Source organism: Erpetoichthys calabaricus, chromosome 17, assembly GCF_900747795.2.
Source record: "Erpetoichthys calabaricus chromosome 17, fErpCal1.3, whole genome shotgun sequence".
NCBI lineage: Eukaryota > Metazoa > Chordata > Cladistia > Polypteriformes > Polypteridae > Erpetoichthys > Erpetoichthys calabaricus.
The window spans coordinates 57,252,896-57,274,814 of record NC_041410.2 but is presented as its reverse complement, the minus strand read 5'-3'; the positions used below and the strand labels follow the sequence as shown (position 1 = coordinate 57,274,814).

Here is a 21,919-nt window from a genome sequence, read left to right as displayed (position 1 = left end):
TTTTTATTTCCTGGCATCCTACATTTACACAGATCGTTGTAGACACGGAACACACGTGATATGAAAGTTTTCCAAATTACGATATTATAATTACCCTATACAATTTCAGACACCTAACTCCCAGATAAAGACACTTCAGGTCTGAGAATTTTGAGTCTGACTTCAGCTGTCTCTGTTGGGGTTGGGTTAGCACAGTGTTTGTGCTGATTGACACATTTGCAAAACAAAGGCACTGATGAAGAGGTGCAACGGTGGCCTGGCATTACAAATATTTTCGTAGGCTACATGGACTCTAGTGTTAAACCTTAAGTACTATTTACTGATTTTTGTAAAACCACACGCTTTTTTTTTTACGCAAATAATTTATCAAAATGTTTAGGGTATTATTTAATTAAGTTTAATCTTAACCTTTTAATTTACTGTTATCCCCAGTTGATTAAATCTGGACAGAAGGTTATAGGAAAGAAATCTCCACAGAAAGGAGAAAAGCAGGCAGGTGGATGGTTTAGTGGTGTTTTTGGCAAGAGAGATAAGAAACAAACACAAGAAGATTCATCAGCACCTCAAGGTGAGTTTTTGATATGTTTAACATTGTGAACAAATCTTTTGCCAAGTAATGTTTGTACAATAGTGGAATGGAGTGTTGGTTAAGGGTTTTGATTTCAAACCCTGAGGTTGCAGTCTCAGATCCTGATACAGATACGGTGTGACCATAGGTAAGTCACTTCATCTGCATGTGCTGCAAGTGAGAAAAGAAAAGAAAAATAAAGAGAAACAAAAAGAAGTGTAACCAATTTTGTCTCAAATATTGTAATTCATCTTGGATAAAGGTGTCAGCCTAGTAATACAATTCATATAAAGCATATTTACTGTTAATGTAACTTTTCTTGACAGATGTATGTTTTGCAGTTGTAAGTTATTGATCAATTTGTGTGAAAATATTTGTTCTATTATAATTACTTCAGGTATTGAATGCCCAGAATTTTATATATATAAATACATACAACAAGAACAAATAATTCTTTTTATTTTCTGATCCATAAAGATCATAAAGGTGTCTGTATATTTAAGATTCTAAACCTCTCTGATAAAAGTCATGTTTTTTCCATATTGCTCAATATTTAGACATAACATACTATAATTTCACCTTGCTTTTTTTCCCCAAAGATGCTGTTTGAAATTTACTTCTTTTCTTCTTGCCATTGTAAATAAGATTGCCACAACAAGCTACTTTTTCTTTGTTAGAAAATGACTCGAATAGGTCGATATTGTTGTGTTCAGCATACCTTTCTAGTGATAATAAACCTACAGATAATGAGATCTGTATATATGCTGTAATTCTATTTTATTAGATACAGCATAATAGATAAAGTCAGATACAAATGGAGCATTTAGGAATGTGTATCAGATTCTGGTCTTATGTGACAAAAAAATAAGAAAGTGACAGCTCGTCCTCTGTGACACAAGTGGTGCAATTGATGGATGTTTGTCACAACTATGTAAATAACTACTAATACAATATAGATATTGTATAAGGCAAATATCATACAACCAAGTGATATTTCTTTGTACATATAATTTAACTAACTGATAAAATGCCCAGGGGTGTTTTGAAGTATAGTACGCTCAAAATCTGAACCCAGATTTGCTGTTGTGAAGGCAAATGGATAATGTGAGATTTGGCAGGAATTGCACTTGATTTTAGTACTTAAATTCAGTTTTCATTTCAGTTTTTGTATAGCATTCTTCAGTAAGTGCAGGTGTAGAGTGCTATGACAAATTCTCAGGAAACATGTATATATAGATTTTGCAAATTACTAATTACAAAATGAGTGCACATAAACACACAGACACAGTATGTTTAAACACACAGAAAATAAAGTAGAATCTAACAATGATGGAAAATAACAATATCTGTCCATTAATTTATTGTTGAACTTTGTCCAGTTGACAGTAGAGAAGAAGAAATCAAAAACTGCAGTCAGCTGCATTCCTGGGGAACGGTCCACACAGTTAATATGTTTATAAATGTTGTATTACTTACAGTATAATTTTGTGCAAAGCACTAACAAACAGGGATGCATTATGCACAGCTAGTCAGCTGCTCTAATCCTGGTATACTGGATTAAAATAGTGAGTTGTCTGCCTGGATTTAAAAACTGAGACAGAAGGGGCAACTTTTAGATAATCCGGCAGATCATTTCACAGCTTCCAGGCTCTAAAACTAAAAGCTTGACCTCCCACTGTTATTTTATTAATCCTATGAGTTATAAGTAGGCTGATTATCTTGTGATCTCAATGCATGGTCTGGCTTATAAATAATAAGCTCACGTAAGTGAGGAGGGCCCTGGCCATTCGGGGCTTATTATGTTAAAAAAAGGATTATGAAATAGACCCTAAGCTTAACTGGGGGCCAGTGTAAGGACTTGAGAACTGGAATTACGTCTTCACTGTTTCCGGTTCTTGTAATGATTATTGCTACAGTATTTTGATATAAATGAAAGCTGCTTAAAGAACAATTTGAACAGCCAGCATAGAACTCATTGCAGTAATACATGCATAAATTAATTTCTCAGTATCCTGCATATTTAGAAAATGTGTTAATTTCCTGACATTTTTAAGATGAAAGAAAAATGTGTTTTGAATAGTTTTCTAATATGCGTTTTAAATAACTTGGTAGTGTGAAAGATAATGCCTAAATTGTGTAGTGAATCAGTAAAACTAGTGATGATTCCAGCCAAGTTATAAATTGACAGAATATTGAATTGGTCTGCATCATTCATAAATAAGGTTTCTGTTTTTTTCTGTATTTAGAGACAAGTGGTTCTCCTCCATCCTCTCCTTTAATCCAGAGACACAATTATTTAAGAACGCCATCTGAGAAAAGTCATTTGGTCCTAAAGAAAGTTATAGTTGGGTTTTATCTACATGAGTGAAAAAAAAATGTTATGTTTTCTAATGATAGCTTCCAATGAAACAATTTAAAGTAAAAGCAGTAAGGGTCCCAGTACTGAGCACCTCCAGGACACCATATCTCACTTGTCAACACATTTCTGTATATATTGAAATCAATTTGACTAGTTTTGCTGGCATATGATCCAAAGAAAAAGCAGCAAGTTTTATTTTAGAAGTTAAAGTAATGATTTTCTGTTCTGTTATCAAAATAAAACTACTAAAGTGTTATGTAGAAGGTGAGACAGGGTTTGTCAATCTAATGTTTGGCTTGCGAGGTAACACTAAGATCTGAGATCTAGTATTTTCATTTTTCTCATTAATGAAGTTCATAAAGTCATCACTGCTAGTGTTTGTAATGTTTGCTGCCATGTTAAACCGTACATGAGGATCGTTACTGTTGCTATTTGTTAATCTAGAATAGTAGTCTGAATAGGCCATAAAAAGAGCTTTTTTAAATACTGTGATTTGTGAGTCTCTGTCTTGCACCCCAAAACACTAGTATGAGTCTCAGTACTTTAGCAATACCAGCTTTATGCAGCTTGAAACAGGAACAGCGCAGTTATTTGTTGTAACTGGATCTACCACTCTCCTATACACAGAAACAGCAATCAGGCAGCGTTGTGATCATGTTAGTGGCCAAGTAATATTGTTCCCTGCATATACAATGTTTTTTGCATCACCCATCGACAGCAGGTGCTCATAATGTTGACAGTGATCTTTTTTGATTTGTTTTCGCGGCAAGATGCCCTAGTGGAGCCCACGGTTGCCTCAGCAACCAATAGGTTGTCTTCCATAGATGCTGCAATCACACTTTGGGATGCGCTTCGGTGTGTCATCCCATTGGGGGTAGCCCCAAAAGAGTTTAGAAACCTTACAATACTTTTTAGCACTCTCTGTCCTTGTACAGGCAGTCCCCGGGTTTCGTACGAGATAGGGACTGTAGGTTTGTTCTTAAGTTGAATTTGTATGTAAGTCGGAACAGGTACATTATTTTAATAAATGCTATTGTTGACTGACTGTAACCAAGTGCTCTGCTAATGAATGATGGTGTTTCACCTCTCTCTGAACTTTTTATTATTTGTATTTTCCATGGTGATGGTTTTTCTCCTCTTTACTGTATCACCAACACTTGCATCAGATTTGTGTATCAGAGACATTGTTGAAGGGTGAAGACAAAAGGTAAAGATGAGGTCTTCTGAACAGCACTGTACGCGCTATAACAGCAGGAAGGTACCCCTTGTCAGCACGTATGGTGTACTGACGAGAGACAACTTCCTGCTGTGTTCTTAATAGTACAAGCAGGCTTGCAATTGAGAATGAATGGGGGCGGCGAAGGACGATTCACCATTCGCCCAACTCACAGGCACCTCCACTTGCATACAGTATGCTGCCTGCAGCATCTGCCTACCAAGAACGAACAGGGTGCAGCCAAAGGCGGGTAGTGGATCGTCCACCACCGCCCCCATTCAACAGGCCCACCCGAGGCACACTACAATGCTGCCCCCCTGCCACCCCATTCACCCTCAATGGGTCACCGCTTGCAGCATCACCAGCTGCCCACTGAGAACGAATCTAGCCTCCGTCCAGTGAGGAGCAGTAGCTGCGGCAGCTTGGTGGGCGGGCGGGCAGCAAAACACCCCGTCAAGCCTCCGTTCTGCACATGAACGATAGCTGTGGCTCCGGCAACTGTGGACACCAGATCACGGCTTGCTGTGCACCCAGCCCACCACTGAGAATGAATGGGGTGTAGCTCCCACCACCCTGTTCATCAACCAGAGCCACCCAAGGGACATTACAATGTGTGAGCAGCGAAATCGCCCCCTCCAGCCACCGCTTGCAGTGTCCCTAGGCTGAAGATGATGGAGCGGCAGTTACTGAGGAGCCTGCTTTACGTCCCCCAGACAGGGCAGCAGCCATCAGGAGGTCATTGGTGACTCTGACCAGGGCTGTCTCTGTGCTGTGAGAAGTTCGGAAACCAGACTGAAATTTTTCAAACAGATTGAATTTTTTGAGGTAATCCTGAAGCTGAACCAAAACAACCTTTTCCAAAACTTTAGACAAGAGTGGAAGGTTGGAGATCGGACGATAGTTTGCTATCACTTCAGGATCCAAAGAAGATTTTTTTAAATGAGGTCTAATTTTTGCGGTTTTCAAGGCCAGTGGGACTAAGCCGCTCTGGAGAGAGTGATTGATGAAGTCAGCAATAAGAGGGCTTATATCTGATACATTAGCTTTTATCAGAGGAGTAGGAAAAGGGTCCAATGAACACGTTGAAGGTCGCATCCTCTGTATGATGTCCTCAACTTCTTTAACTGTGGTACAGAGGAACTGGGAAAGGCAGCCTATTGGCTTTGATGTAGAAACATCCAGCGATGGAGGGCTGGAGGCAGACAATGAGGAGCGGATGCTGTCCACTTTAGAGGTGAAATATTCAATAAAATTATTGCATTTTTGCATTATTGCTCCTCTGTGAAATTATTACAGGCATAGGTGTGAGGATCGAGCAAATGATTTATCACGGTAAAAAGTTGTTTGGAATTTCCAGGACTGTTGTTGATTAAATTTGAATAGTATTGAGATATGGCAGTGGTCAGTACCTTGGAGTAGTTTTTTTGGTGTTCCCGATAAGCTAATTTGTGGACTGTTGAACTGGTTGCAACAAAACGGCGCTTGATGGCTCGCCCCTGCTGTTTTCATCTGTCGAAGCTCACTTGTAAACCACGGGGCAGATTTTACAAAAGAGACCATTCGTGATTTAACTGGGGCATGGGTCTCAAGGATGTTGTGGAGCCCATTGTTGTAGTAATCGACTAATTCACTGACAGAAGAAAGGTGAGATGCAATGGAGAAGATCTTAGTGTCGGCATTTAAATCAAATTAATTTTTTTCAGGTTCCTGAAGCGGATACAGTGCTGTGGTTTAGAGTATAGTGAATTTGTGGGTAAATCCATTGAGACAATTATATGATCAGAAACACCCAGGTCAAGTACTTGGAGGTCTGAGATGAGGACTGAATCAGTAATGACTAAATTGAGGGTATGGCCCTTGTTGTGAGTGGGTACCTTGACAAGATGCCTCAGATTTAGGCAGTCCAGGAGCTCTAAGAGCTGAGCAGCAGAGTAATTAGAGGGAGTGTCCACATGAATGTTCAGATCTCCAAGAATCAGAACATTTGATGATGTTGTAAAGAAAAATGACAGCAGCTCATTCATTTCCGTAATGAAATCAGGGTGTTGTTTTGGTGGTCGGTAAATACGAAGTATTGTTATAAAAAATGGATGCTTGCAATTTATTGCCAGGCATTCAAAAGTTGAGAATTTAGGAAGGGAGAGAAGTGATAATTGCAAATCAATCCGATGAATTACAGCCAGACCACCGCCATGTCCAGAGCTGCGGGTGAAGTGAAAGCAGTAAGGGTCCCAGTACTGAGCCCTCCAGGACACCATATCTCACTTGGCAACACATTTCTGTATATATTGAAATCAGTTTGATAAATTATCACCAGTTTTGCTGACATATAATCCAAAGAAAAAGCAGCAAGTTTTATTTTAGAAGTTAAAGTAATGATTTTCTGTTCTGTTACCAAAATAAAACTACTAAAGTGTTATGTAGAAGGTGAGACAGGGTTTGCCAATGTAATATTTAGCTTGCGAGTTAACACTAAGATCTGGGATCCAGTATTTTCAATTTTCTCATTAATGAAGTTCATAAAGTCAGCACATTTCGATTTGATAAATAAGAACTAAACCAGGCAAGGACAGTGCCGGCAAGCCCAATTTAATTTTCCAGCCCATGTAATAAAATAAAATGGGGAATTAGTATCAATTGCTGTGCTTAGAACTAACAATTACTGTGGAATTTCCTTTATTTGTGAATGTCGTTTACTATACTGGTTAGCGCTTTTTCTGTACTATAACATGTGCTGAACCAAAAAGAATAGAATTTCTCAAATAAATTGTGATGTGAGAGACTGAAGCTGACTGGCAACTACTGTTTCAAGCCTTTTTTTTTTTTTTTTTTTTAATAGAAAAAGTGGTGAATATGAAATGGGTCAATAATTATTAAGCGTACGTGGATCCATCTCTGGCTTTCTAAGTAATGGTCAGATAACTGCCACTTTTAGTGCATCAGGAACTGCATCTTTCCGTAATGATCTATTAATAATGCTAAGAACGAGTGCTGCCAGAAAATCCATTGAGTTTTTCACAAGTTTTGCTGTGTGATAAGACGGCCCCCGGGCACAGACAGACAGACGCTGAATGTCCAAAAACACACACTATTTATTTACATAAATATCCTGCACACAACACAGTGCTCTAATCTGCCCAAACTTAGTCCCTTCTTTCCTTCACTCTTCGTCTTCCTTTAGCCTTTACTCCTCTCCTCCCAAGCTTCGTCTTCCTCCTCCCGACTCCGGCTCCTGAGAGGAGAAAGGCTGCCTCTTTTATAAGCACCGGATGTGTTCCAGGTGCTCCTTGACGATCTTCTGGTGGCACATCCTGGTGTGGCAGAAGTGCCACATGAGCACTCCGGGTGTCCATGGAATTCCTTCTGTCCAGGGCTCCACAATCCTGCGGGGGGTCCCCCTGTGGTGACCACAAGCCCCAATAGGATTGAGCTTCTATGCTATGTTCCTGTGACCCCCATACATACCAGGGCGGCTGCCCCCTCGTGGCCCAGGAGAGGTATAGTCCCTCTCCGGGTCCTTCCAGGCATCGTGGCTGGGCATGGCTGCCACAGCTGGCACTTTGTCTAAAAAAAAAACAAGCAGTAGTTTTATTTTACAAATTAAAGTAATAATTTCCTGTTCTTTTATAAAACAAAACTGCTATAGTGTTGTGTGCAAGGTAGGGCTGGATTTGTAAATGTAATATTTGGCTAGCGAGGTAACTCTTAAGATCTGGGATTCAATATTATCAATTTTCTCATTAAAGAAGTTCATAAAGTCTGCACTGCTAATGTTTATAAAGTTTTCTACCATGTTAAACAGTACCCGAGGATTGTTAATTGTTGTTATCTATTAATCTAGAATAGTAGATAGATAGATAGTTAGATAATACTCCAGCAGCAAAAAATATTAAATTAAAGAATAATAAAAAAAAAAAAAAAAAAAAATGCAGGTAAAAAACAGACAATAACTTGAATAATGGTCTCAACAGGATATGAAAAGAGCTGTTTTAAACACTTTTTAGCAATCTCTGTCCATGTAGTTTGGAAAAACTAAAGGTTGGTTGCACTCCCTTAGCTTTCTAATTTAGGAGTATAAGTTTGTGTGCTTTAATCACTTTTGTTTTAAGGGTAGGTATTATATTCAAATTTTCTTTCAAAGTCGCATTTTAATATGATGTTAGTTGATCTAGCTTGTTTTCCACAATGGTGCTTGGGTTTCTGAAAATATCTATGGATTTTAATGCAAAGTTACAATCTGGATGTCACAATATCCTTTGTTTTAATCTGATAGTGTACTGGTAAAAGCAAAAACAAATCAAATGTAATTAGTGATCAGAAATAACTTCATTTAATGGAGTAATATTTAAATTTTGAATCCCACATCTCTAAGTAATAATTAGATCCAACGTGTGGCTATGACTGTGAGTAGGGCAATTCACAATCTGGCAGAATCCAGATGAGTTAAACCTTTACTGAAAGTGTAAATTTGCACATCAATGTGTATATTACAATCCCCCATCAACACTTCATGCTCATAATTTACAACTGATCTGTATACTACAGTTGAGTCTGGTTTAACTTTAATTTGAGTGCCTCAAATGATGTAAATTCTCCTACAGTTTTTGATGCAGTTTGCAGTTCATTACACAGAATTATTCCAAAGCAACCTCCTTCTCAACCAGTATCTCTTGATTTATGAAGGAATGTAAAACTGTTTGGTGATCCCCCTGTTAAGATTTCACAAATCAGATTTTACACTTCGTATAATATCATTTATCAAAACAACTTTATTTCCAAGAGAGCACATCTCTAGTAAGTAGCAATTTACACTGCAAAGATGTTTTTGAACAACTGTTATGTTTTGTTTTAATTTGAATTAAATCACTAAAACATATACCCCTAGTGGAGGATCTGATTTTAACTCTTGGTGCACTTATGCTATTTATTCATTGCTTATAAAATGATTTAGATATTTCCTAATTTATAAGCTACCTCACAAGAGGAATTCTGTGTAGCAGCTACAGAATAGTAAAAGGTGGGATAAACAATCTATTACTTAATTGTGACAGATTTGAATCTGTTTGGTTTTATTTTTTTCAATATTATGTTAACAGTATCAGACATATTGGTTAATGCAACAGGTGTGGTTTGTCAGTTACACTTTAGACTAAAAAGAATTTTAAATAATAGATAGATAGATAGATACTTGATTACTCCCTAAGGGGAAATTCACATACTCCAGCAGAATAGAATCTATTAAAATTAAATTTATGGATTTTTTTTCTTTAAGGTATTGAGGAACTGCTAACTGTAGAAGAAAAGGAAAAACTTTGCATTGCAATTGGTTACAGCGATACCTCACACAATTTATTTTTCCCTAAAGAGGTTAGAAAATTTTTATTTAAGTGACTCTATTATGTAGTTGTCTTGATGAATCTGTACATGTCCATAATGTATGTAGCAAGTATAGGAAAAATTAATCCTAAATATTGTGAACCTTTGAATCAATAGACATAAATATTACACCAATTGAGATGAGAAAATTCAAAGAGGAAGTGAGTTGTGAATTATAATTAGTCAGTCTTTTAAAAATCTAGGTCTACTTTGCTTATTTAACCCACTTATGGCACGTCAAGTATTGATCTGTGTTATTTTAGTGAATAAATTAGGAAAATTCCTCAGTGTGGTACTGTAAAAATAAAATACAGTTCATTGAAACATTAATGTATATTGCTAGGAGTTAAGTATGAGTTTGCTATATTATTTGTCTTATAATACCTTTTTTATTGTTAATTCACTATAACTTTATGTAAATAATCGCTGAAATTTTATATTTTACAACATGATTTTTGTAACTCTTAAATATCCTTTAAGTATTCAAATAGGAAATGTTTGTCTTTTTTCTCCATTTTTAAGTATGTCGCCCATGTAGTAATGTTTAAACTGTTGAGTACCTCTGTTACTATAAGAGAAGAGAATAATGTTCCAGAAATATTGAAAGTGCAGATGATTGATCTAAGTACAAGAATTTCACAACGTCCAGGAGCTCAAGCAGTAAAGTAAGTTAAGATTTGACTGTAAATTGCAATTTATCAAATTGTGTTTGCTTGTTGGTGAATGAATGGCATAGTAGCAAAATGGTTAGTGCTGCTACTTTATGACGTAAGATAATTGACTAGAATCTTAGTCCAGTAGATGCTTGTAACTTAGGATACTTGAGTAGAATCTTAGTCCAGTGGTTGCTTGTGTAGAGTTTGCACATTCTCCCCATGTATGTGTGTATGTGTCTTATGTTGAATTAGTACCCTACACCTTTGTGCCCAGTCCTGCCAGGGATAGTCTCCAGCTCACTGTTTACATGTTATTTTATTAAACAGATTTTGTTGATTGATATATATATTGGTAAATGTTTGAAAAGGGTATGCATTGCTTTTTATCATCATTTTTACACGTTTCAGTGATGTTTGCAGATAACAAGCATTTACATTTTATTTTTAGTAGGTTGTGATAAAAGTTTACAGTTTAAATCATCAGTGTTTCTACTGTTGTCTGCATTTCATATTTTATAAAGTCAAATGTTTTGCATCTTCTTCTTTACGAATATCCCAGGTATTTTTAGATTTGAAAGTAAATATATTTACACACACACTCAATCACTCTAGGCCAGTTTAGTGTGATCTTTTAAACAAGTGGATGAATTAATACATGGTAAGGGTTTGTAATAAAACATCATTAAATTCTTAATAGTTTTTTGATACATTTTTTTCATTATGTATAATATTTATTTTAGCCTTTGATCTCTTCAATCTCATAAATGTTTTTCATTTCTTAACATTAGAAATAAAAGGTTTAATTTATATCCCAAAACCAATGTGACTTTAAAAAATTAAACAACAAATATTCACAACAAATAGCAGAGAATACCAGAGGATAAAACAAAATATTTAGTTGATACAATGCAAATATAAACAATAATGACATTTGAAATGTACAAGTAAAATATGTAACAGTAAGACAGCAAAATAACTGTGATGTATAAAACTATTAAGTCTTAATAAAGGCATGATAATATTGGGAGAATAGACATTTTTGAAATCAGGTTTAAAAAAGAAAAGACTTGCAGAAAGACTGAGAAAGAGAGTTCAACAGTTTGGATCAGCTGCAGTTAATGACCAGTCTCCTGCAGTAGACAGTTTTGACTGGGTAATAGAATAAAGACTGGTGCCAGAAGACCTGAGGGAAGAAGCTGCTGTATAAGGTTGAAGGTTAGAAAGATAAAAAATGGCAAGGCTATTAAGTGCTTCCTTTGTATATGAGAAGTTTACATTGAATACAAATGGTTAAAGGAAGCAATTGTCAAAGTAATAGAACAGGAGTATTATCTGCTAATTTCTTGGTATGAGTGAGAAGTCATGATCAAGTTACAACAATTCAGACGTGAGACAATGAAATCATGAATTAGAATTACAGCATGATGGTAACATTTCCATTTAATATGGAGAATTTTCTTAATTGTAGATGTTTAATTCATCCTTCTTGTTAATGCAATTGGAGCACAATTATATAGCACTTCGAACTAGTTCCAGAAGAGTGGAAGCCTTTCAGAAGTATTAAGCAAACTGCAGCTGTGCCATTGAGCCTAAGTACACAAGGTTTTGTTTCCTCTCTATCTAGTAGAGTGCTTAAGTTGCTTTTTTTTTATTTTAAAGGGTTTCTGTTTCTTGCTACACTAATACTGTTTCATTGTTAGCTGTCCAGTTTAATGTGTAATGAGTATTTACCTGATACCTAACTTACTACTTTTCATTTGATACAAATTCATATTTATAAATATATTATTTGTGTTTTTGTTATTGATATAGTTATTTGCACCTACTGTGTAGGGATGGATGATATATTGTTTCAGCATAGTCATCCAATGTGCACATGTTACTTAATCGCAACACAGGAAGTGCAATATCAAAGAAAATTAAATGAAAGATAGCATGCTACCGTTTTTTTTGCTGCTTGATGCAAAAGGGAAACTTGCATGGTTATCATTTTCCATGACTAAAGAACAAGAGAAGTTTGTCTGATATAACATAAATTTTTCAGATTTAAGCATTCTTGTGTACACCAATTTTCTTGGTAGTGGGTGAACCACCAGTCTCAATCATCTTGCAGATGATCAAGATTTTTGAGGCCAGTTAATCACCATTCTTTTTAATGGAAAATCAGCAAGTCTACATCCAAGTAAAAGTATAATTAATATAAAAGACAAGATCACTTGCATCACACATCACCTCATAATATGCAGACAGAAATAAAAGAAACTAGCCAACCCGCGGCGTAGCATACGCTGCATAATTATGTATTGATGGGTGAACGCTTCCTGAAAGACACAGTTGTCCAAATGGGGTTGGTTTTGAGGATACGACTGTAGGTGAATGAAAAGATGTAACTCTGGAGAGGGCAACATACAATAGTGTTTTACATGCTGCATACAGCGATTCACATCGAAGTATAGACACTGCTAAGACCATGGAATACCCCTCGCAAACTGTTTAACACGCTGCATACAGCGATTCACATCCGCGACAAACAAATTGTTTTACACACTGCATATAGCGATTCACATCTGCGACAAATATGATTCTTCTTAGATGGTGCTGACGCGTCCACCCTCGCTCTCGAAGCATACACACTGCCAGCTCATGTGCCCGCTCGCAAGACAAACTAACAGAGACCCGCCCACCAACTGTAAGATCATGGGATACCCCTCGCAAACTGTTCTACACGCCGCATACAGCAATTCACATCTGCGGCAAACAAACTGTTTTACACGCTGCATACAGCGATTCACATCCGCAACACGATTTTTCTTAGATGGTCCTGTCGCGTCCACCCTCGCACTCGAAGCATACACACTGCCTGGTCATGTGCCCGGTCGCAAGAGCAACTGACAGAGACCCGCCCACCAACTCTAAGACCATGGCGTATAAAACAGTTTGCGATGGTGGACGCGGTCGTGCGTCATAACCGAAAAGAATACAGTAGAACCTTGGTTCACGACCATAATTCGTTCCAAAACTCTGGTCGTAAACCGAAGCAATTTCTCCCATAGGATTGTATGTAAATACAATTAATCAGTTCCAGACTGTACGAACTGTATGTAAATATATGTTTTTTAAGTTTTTAAGCACAAATATAGTTAAATAAACCATAGAATGCACAGCGTAATAGTAAACTAAATGTAAAAACATTGAATTACACTGAGAAAACCTTGAACAACAGAGAAAACTAACACTGCAATAGTTTGCGCTATAGCGCTACCAACCGCTGGCTAAAAACACTTTTTTTAATGAGTTTTAAGCATAGGGAAAAAAATGAACATTTGAAAAAGTAAAAAGAAAAGTAACATTGCAACAATGCACGCTATGAAGTGATCGCTGTAAACAGAAGTGAAAACAAAATCAAGCCCAGTGCATTCTTTAACTGCCTTCCTACCTTATGAGTCCAGCCCCCTCTCTCTCGCGCTGCCTGTGTGTGTGTGTGCGTCTGTCTCTCTCTCGCGCTGCCTGTGTGTGTGCGGGTCTCTCTCTCGGGCTGCCTGTGTGTGTGCGGGTCTCTCTCTCGGGCTGCCTGTGTGTATGCATGTGTCTCTCTCTGGCACTACCTGTGTATGTGCGTGTCTCTCTCTCGCGCTGCCTGTGTGTTTGCCTCTGTCTCTCTCTCTCGCGCTGCCTGTGTGTGTGCGCGGCTCTCTCTCTCGCACTGCCTGTGTGTGTGCCTCTGTCTCTCTCTGGCGCTGCCTGTGTGTGCGCGCGGCTCTCTCTCTCGGGCTCACCCATGTGTGTGCGCGTCTGTCTCTCTCTGGAGCTGCCTGTGTGTGTGCCTCTGTCTCTCTCTGGAGCTGCCTGTGTGTATGCCTCTGTCTCTCTCTGGCGCTGCCTGTGTGTGTGCCTCTGTCTCTCTCTGGCGCTGCCTGTGTGTGTGCCTCTGTCTCTCTCTGGCGCTGTCTGTGTGTGTGCCTCTGTCTCTCTCTGGTGCTGCCTGTGTGTGTGCGCGCGGCTCTCTCTCGCGCTGCCTGTGTGTGTGCCTCTGTCTCTCTCTGGCGCTGCCTGTGTGTGCGCCTCTGTCTCTCTCTGGCGCTGCCTGTGTGTGCGCGCGGCTCTCTCTCACGCTGCCTGTGTGTGTGCCTCTGTCTCTCTCTGGCGCTGCCTGAGTGTGTGCGTGGCTCCCTCTCTCTCTTGCGCTGCCTGTGTGTGTGCGTCTGTCTCTTTCTGGCGCTGCCTGTGTGTGTGCGCGGCTGTCTCTCTCGGGCTGCCTGTGTGCCTCTGTCTCTGTCTGGCGCTGCCTGTATGCGTAATGATTTCCTGTTCTGAGGAGCTGCAAATAACAGGGCTGTTTAGGTCTCTTGAAGCACAGCCATAACAGCATCACAGCACATAGCCCAGGACAAACATGTCAGCCGTAGTGTATATTCACTTTTTTTGAATGCAAGCTGTATTTTATCTCCTAAAAGACACATTAAAACCCCATTTGATGCACCGTCTGCATAGGTTTTTCCAAAGTAAACACAGGTTTCTTTACATATCCTAAACATTACTTTTACTTTTTCATTTAGTCAGGTTTACTGTATGTTAAGATGACAGACCACTTCAAACTGGACTTGTGAAGAGTGAGTGTGTGACTGTGAATGAATGTGTACTGCAACTGAATGTCCAAAAACGTGATGATATGTTTTAGAGAGGTGGGTAGGATGAGGTATTGTTTTTTGTGGGCTATGTCTTTGAAATGTGAAAGCTTGCTGAAAGGACAGATGGTTTTATTTTTCTAAATACTGGTTGTTAGTGGTACATACATTGTGAGAAATTGCTTGGTTATCTAAAATGATGAACTCCGATATTTTATTAGTAATACACTTAATTACACCATACAGCTGCGTTGTTCTTATGTGTGAGTGGACGTTTCTTGCGGGGGGAACTTCCGTTCCCTTTTTCCAATGTAGAAGCCTCATCCTTGTCTGAGTTCACCTCTGTTATAGCACATGTTTATTTGAAAACAGCAGTGTCAGATCTCACTGTGACTGAGAGAATAAAACAAAGCACTAACCTTTACAAGTACACATTTACACCGGCTGTTGCAGACTCAAATCAAATGTATGTTTTTATTGTACAATAATAACAATAAGAACAGCTCACTACTCAAAACTGTAATTTTGGGAGGCACCTGGTATCAATCCTGCGACCCTTTGATTATGAGTCAGCAGTTTTTACTGCTGCACCACCCAAGTGGTTGTGTCAAGATAGATAGATACTTTATTAATCCCAAGGGGAAATTCACACAATTTTTTCAATAGTTGTACCCTGACCCGATTTTGTTTTCTTCAGTTATTTTCTTGAATAAAAACGCATATGTTTTGTTATACGTGTACCTTTTGTGAAAGTGTTTATTTGATATTGGACTTCAGTCTTCACACATTATACACTTCATGTCAAAATGTTGTCATTAGTACTATAACATGCAAAAACTTTTTGTTTTAGCTATGTGTTCAACATTTCTTGCATTTCTCGCATTTCCTATTATCCTACATTTACATAGATCGTTGCTGACACAGAACACACATGAAATGCATGTGTTCCAAATAAAGATATATTATTTACCCTGTACAACTCCAGGCACTTCACACCGAGATAAACAAGACTTGAGCTGGGAGAACTTGTTGCCCTTTCTGTGGTGGTGGGGGGATGGGACAGCAGGCTGCTTGTGCTGATCGACACATTTACAAAACAAAAGACACTAATGACGTGGTGTGAAGGAATTTAAGGTGGCCCAAGATTACGAGTTTTTTCGTAGGCTTCTGGGTTTTCTAGTGTTAATTCGATTTATGGTCACAGAACCCAAAGTAGGAAACAACTCTGGACAGTGTGTCGGTTCATCATAGGGCTCAGTCTCACACAGACCCATTCACACAGGATCACTTTGGAATCGCCAATCAATCTATCCTTTACTTTACAGATATGAGAGAAAACCAGAGTACCTGGAGTAAAACTCACACATGCATGGGAAAAATGTGCTGACCTTCATGCTGACAAAACAGAACATTTGTTTCAGTCTCAGGAACCTAGATCCCTCTGCATTTTTGGTTGGATGTGTGTGCGTGTGTTGGGTTTCATTTATAAATATGTTGCCTAATTTTTTTTTTTTTTTCATTTCATTGTTTATCAGAATGGAGGTGAAATTAGGCAAATGGCATGTAACAGGGCTGAAACAGCAGGGTGTCATTCCATCAATCATCTCTTCTGTTGGAGATACTACATCATCTTTGCTTAGTATTGTGTTTGAAACCAACCCAGAAAACAGCACTGCTGACCAGTTACTGCTCGTCAGGTCACAGCCTGTTGAAATCATCTATGATGCAGTAAGTCAGTTGTCATTGTATTGTTCTTTTGTTTTTAAACAGTCCATGTTTCTGCAAACAAATTACAAAAGCAAATATATAGCTTATAGTAGGGCTAGGCAGTGTTGATCCTGGAGGTCTGCAGTAGCTGCAGGTTTTTCTTCCAACAAATGAGAATGTCAGTTATTGCTGACAAAGCACTTATTGCTCAAAGTCTGAGACTATACCTTGGACCTTGGATTGGTTTCTAATTAATCCATTGGGTTGGATTGAAAACCTGCAGCCACTGCTGCCCTCCAGGACTGATATTGCTTGGCCAGCTTATAGTATCAAGGTTAGAATACTTTGTATTCTGTTAAATTCTCAACTGTGTTTTTATCAAGTAAATTGATTTATCTTCTTATGTCATTTTATTCATACTTAAACATATGAGAATGTAAATGGTTTTATGAGAATAAGAATCAGCCCAACACTGCAATTTCCATTAAAGAAATTCTGTCAGCTGAAAATTTAAAGGAACCTAAAGTATCAACTAATCTATTTCAAAACATTTTTTATGTATCTCCTCTTTTTGTAAAAAGGAAACATTTCTAATGTTAGTGCAATTTTTATCTTTACTCATCTTCTATTTGTGTGTTCTTGTTGGAGAGCTTGTTTTAAAGTAACAGTTGGCATGTACTTTACTACTTCCCTTTCATATAAATATGTGACCTATCAACCTTCACTTGGTTATACTGATATGCTTAATTCATTTAATTTTTCTTAATAGCTCATACCACACAGTCTTAAAATTAGAGTAGTGGCTATTTTTCAGTGCTAATGCTTTTTTCTTATCTATAGACTCAAACCGCACATAGTGTTTCAGGTCAGGCCTCAAAAGGAAGACAGCATAATCACCCTTGACTCAACAAAACATGCTATGTAACCCATCATCCATCCATCTATCCATTCATTAAACTTCATCATCCAGATATCTTTAAATTCTGTCCATGATACAGTATCATGGGATGGTTTGGCTGATTTACACATTACCTATCAGTCCCCCAGTTTGTCATCTGCAGATTTAACTAGCTTGTCCATTCTTATTTAGATAATTTATATAAAATGATCAGTAGACCCAGGATTCATCATTGACAAACACAAGTTTTAATGTTATCTAACTTGGAAAAAAATTCCTGTGCCATAACCCTTTGCTTTTCTGTATTTAAGATCATGTTGGCCCATCTGCACAGTTTTAGTTTGAAAGTCACATTCATAGCTCATATTCACATAACCTTTGCCAGACTATCATCAAATTGAAATTTGAGCATTTCCAAAGTACTACAGCTCACTACACTATTTGGTAAGTTGTTCCATGGGCCTATGTTTCTCAGTGTGTAGTAAAGTAACTAGCATCCATTTGTGCTTCCGTGTTTATGTTGAAGAGCTGTTTTTAAAGTAACTGCAGGTGTCTATAGTAATTTTTTCCTTCATAATTTTAAACACTATGTCATCTGTTTACCAGTTTTCTTGAGCTCAAAATATTCAACTCCTTTGATGTTTCCTCATAGCTCATTCTCTGCTGTTCTGGAGTAAGTGTACTGGCTCCTCTCTGAACTTTCTCTATCACTGTTCTATATTTTTGTAGTATAAACCAAAACAGCACACATTATTTTGGATGAGATTTCATATAGTCATGGTACAGTCTTTGATTTGAACTCAGCACTTCCTTCTGTGTAATCCAGACCATTAGCCTTTTTACACTGACTCCTGTGTACTTTTTATAGGATACACTTTCATAACGTAATTATACCATATATTTTTACTTGCTATGCATAACAGGTTATGTTTATTAACATTAAACTTGCCCTCTGTGTATTTGTGTATAAGCCTGAATTTTATCCATGCCCATTTGCAATAATATTGTTCACTCCAGGGTATCTGCTGTTTCACCAAGATTACTGGCATCCTAAAACGTAACCCACTTCTTTAGGTATTGTTTTCTAGATAATTTATTGAAATTAAAGTAGCATCTCAAGCATTGATTTCTGGAGGACCTTGCTTCGATCGTTGTCTAATTCCTTGCACCCTAAGACTTTGCATTTGTTGTTCGAGACAATTTTATACTCGTGTTTATCCCAAGCATTTTCTTTCCAGTTCTCTGAGTTTGATGACCAACATTTATGTAGTACCTATCATTACAAAATCCAAGAAAAAAATTTGTTACCTTTGATAAAATGTGTCACCTGTCCAAACCCATTTTAACTGTTCACTAATATAGTAACACTTGATATTTTGTTTAATAGTTGCCTCCATTAATTTACCTGGGGTATATGCTAGCCTAGCACATAGTTAATAGGGTCAGCCCAATCACCTTTTTCCATAATGAAACATTGTTTGATAACTTCCACTCTTTAGAAGATTCCCCAGTGTGTAGTTCTTTATGGAAAGTACATTAAAGGTTCATAAAAGCATTTTCTAGCAAAAATAAGCACTTGGATAAATGTTGTCTAATCAAAGATTTTTTGGTTCTAACCTGTTTAGTCCTGCATTTTGATTGGCCAAGAAGATTTAGCTATGTGCTATTGCATTTTTTTCTTCACCAAAGTATCTGGCCAATACGAGTACAGTAGTATGCTATCCAGCAAGCAGGCGACTATTGTAGACTGTGGAGATTTATTGCTGTCAATCTTAATTACTTTCATTTGCCCTGGGACACTAATCTACAACAATGTAAAATTTGCTGATCTGCAGGATGTTCTAACAAAACTCTGTGATTTTTTTTTTTAAATTAACATATGTATTAAAACACAGTTTCATATTAAATGGAAAAAGAAAAATAATTTCATCATGATGAATTCTGTAGTTATAATTTTAATGTCTTAGCAGCTAATCATAACCATATTGTATCCTAAATTTGTATATAACAGTATATTTACTTAAAATATTATAGGTAATTGTCAGTATTTTTAGTTGTTTGCAGCCAAGTACATTTCTTGTTAAGTAAGAACATAAAACAGTTACTTCACTTTTCTGAAAAACATTATACAAAGTAACATTTAACTTCAAAGTAATTTATGTTCTGATCTTTTGTTTCAATTAAGAAAACAGTAATTGGATTGACTGAATTTTATCAAACTGAGAAAAAAGTAATTCTCGAGACAATAGCTTCAGCAACATTGATGAAGCTGGAAAAAATCAAGGAGAGGACTGCATCAGGTAATAGTTTGCGTTGTTTTGCATTTTTACATCTTTCCCTTATTTAATGTTAACTGCATACATAATGATTTAGTGTCCGGGTACAAGGGGAGTTATATTTTAAAAATATTTATTTTTAATATGACATTGTTTTACTTCCACCCCTGAAAAATCCAAAGTTTTAAAAGTCTGCCTTACATGGGAAGAACTGTGACTGAGTTTTAGACATATTTTCTACTTAGCAGTAAAATAGATGTATTATGTGGCTGTGAATAGAGAAAAATGAAATTAAAGCCAAAAAAGTAATTTTGTGTTAACATGATTCAAACACTTACTGATAGTTTAACAACTTGCTTAAGAATTTTTTTATCTTGATTAAAGTATTTCTGATTTGAGAATTTGTCACATCTGTTCTACAACACAATTCTTACTATTTTTATTTTCAGGTTTAACTTACATTATTGACACCCACAAAGTTCTTGACCTTAAGATAAGTTTAAGTCCATCATATTTGATTGTGCCTCAAACTGGATTTTATGCTAAGGAATCAAACTTGATGATCATAGATTTTGGCTGTTTGCAGGTATGAATTTCTTACAAGTGAAAATCATATAAACAAAGATCTTCTGCCAATTTATTTGCTTTTTTTTTCTGGGTGTGTCATATTTCAGTTCAACAGCTTAAATCAAGGTACTTGGCAGCCTCTGTCACCTGCCCTGTCCCCAATTGAAGAAATCCTAGACAGAGCTTATGAAAAGTTTAACTTAGAGCTTCAGAATGTCCAGCTTCTATACAGCAAGTCAGGTAAGTTTTTTCTTTATTCACAATAATTTATTTACTTGGGAAAAAGGTGTTTTCAGGTTCTGTAAATGAATATTATAATTGCATACAGCCATAACTAATTTTCAGCAAGTAAGATGAAAATCTAATTATTCAATGTTTGGATATATTATTCACCAAAATCTATAGTGGTGGGATAGCTGTCTCAGCATTTACTTGGAACCCTTTTGGAAATGTAGAGCTGACTGCCAAGACACATGCAAGAAATGTAGTATTGATTAGATTAAAATGATTATGACTAATGAACTAAACATAAATACATTCCCGGAGATCTGGGCAAAAAATGACACATGCGCATTTTTAACTTGTGAATCATTCCTAAGCTAATATCCAGTTGTAAATATATGTCAGTTTTAGGCAACTTTGTTTTTTGCATCAGTATAAGTGTGTACAGATTTCTGATATGATTAGTCTGTGTCTGACTTTACTAACTTTCAGAATTCAGTAATAACTGGTGAATAATTAATGCTGTTTTCATTGTATTTACTAATTTTCTGCAAGTACCTTTACATTTATTTTGCAAGTGGACTACTAATTCTTAACTACACACCTTAAAAGACATTTGTGTATGTAATGAATTTATTATCAGTACAAAAAAAATAATTTACACAACCTCTTGTACAGAAGGGGCTATGTTTTAAACAAATCAAAGTAGGAGACTGGACAAATTATCTCAGCACCCAGGGAAACATGCACCATGTTATACAGAATTGGCACCTGTATTTAAAAAAAGAGATAAATGTACAGATAATGTAACAAAACAAAACAACAACTCTGCTAAGTTATTTGACATGCTTTCTTGGCTGTGAATTCCCAGCTATCAGATGGTTAGCCCAACTGCTTACATAGCATACTTTCTCACCTCCCGGCTTTCTAATCTTTAATTTAACTCATTGTTCTCTCTTCGTAAATATTTTGTTGGAGTCAGAAAAAGCACAATCCAAATCAGATTAAGTGAGGAAATTAAGCAAATTTGAGCAACAAAAACCTAAGGGAAATTTCCAAAACCTAGTAACCAGGAAAACATATATTGATAGGTTTCATTCTTCTATCCTACTATGAAAAAAGTCCACAGAAAAAAAGGAAAAGAAAGTATCATGGGAATGACTTTTTGAATTAAAAACCTGCCTCTTTGCCTTATACGTTAGTCAGGTGTCCTGTCTTCAGTTTGAAACGTCATTCTCATGTAGCTTTATTTTCCTGTTTATGATGTACGCTGATTATTCTGAAAGTACATATTTAACATTATCTTAGCAAAATATCATGTGTTGTGCACATTTTATGCATATGACTAGTGAACTGTCATGTAAATTATGTTGTTTGATGGTGTTAATTTGGTGCACTCCCAAAAGCGGATGTGCAACATCTGCATGTTGGACCTTGCCCTGGATACAT

General features: G+C 36.9%; 1 protein-coding gene across 1 annotated transcript in view; it reads left to right on the top strand.

Annotated features, from left to right (window-relative positions):
• The window catches only part of vps13c (vacuolar protein sorting 13 homolog C), a 608,306-nt gene that overhangs the window by 157,312 nt on the left and 429,075 nt on the right, over positions 1-21,919 (top strand). The window contains exons 17-23 of the mRNA XM_051920790.1: positions 433-568; positions 9,416-9,510; positions 10,042-10,184; positions 16,336-16,528; positions 19,591-19,705; positions 20,131-20,267; positions 20,356-20,488. Of these exons, the coding sequence (XP_051776750.1) occupies positions 433-568; positions 9,416-9,510; positions 10,042-10,184; positions 16,336-16,528; positions 19,591-19,705; positions 20,131-20,267; positions 20,356-20,488 (952 nt within the window). The remainder of the gene's footprint in view (positions 1-432; positions 569-9,415; positions 9,511-10,041; positions 10,185-16,335; positions 16,529-19,590; positions 19,706-20,130; positions 20,268-20,355; positions 20,489-21,919) is intronic.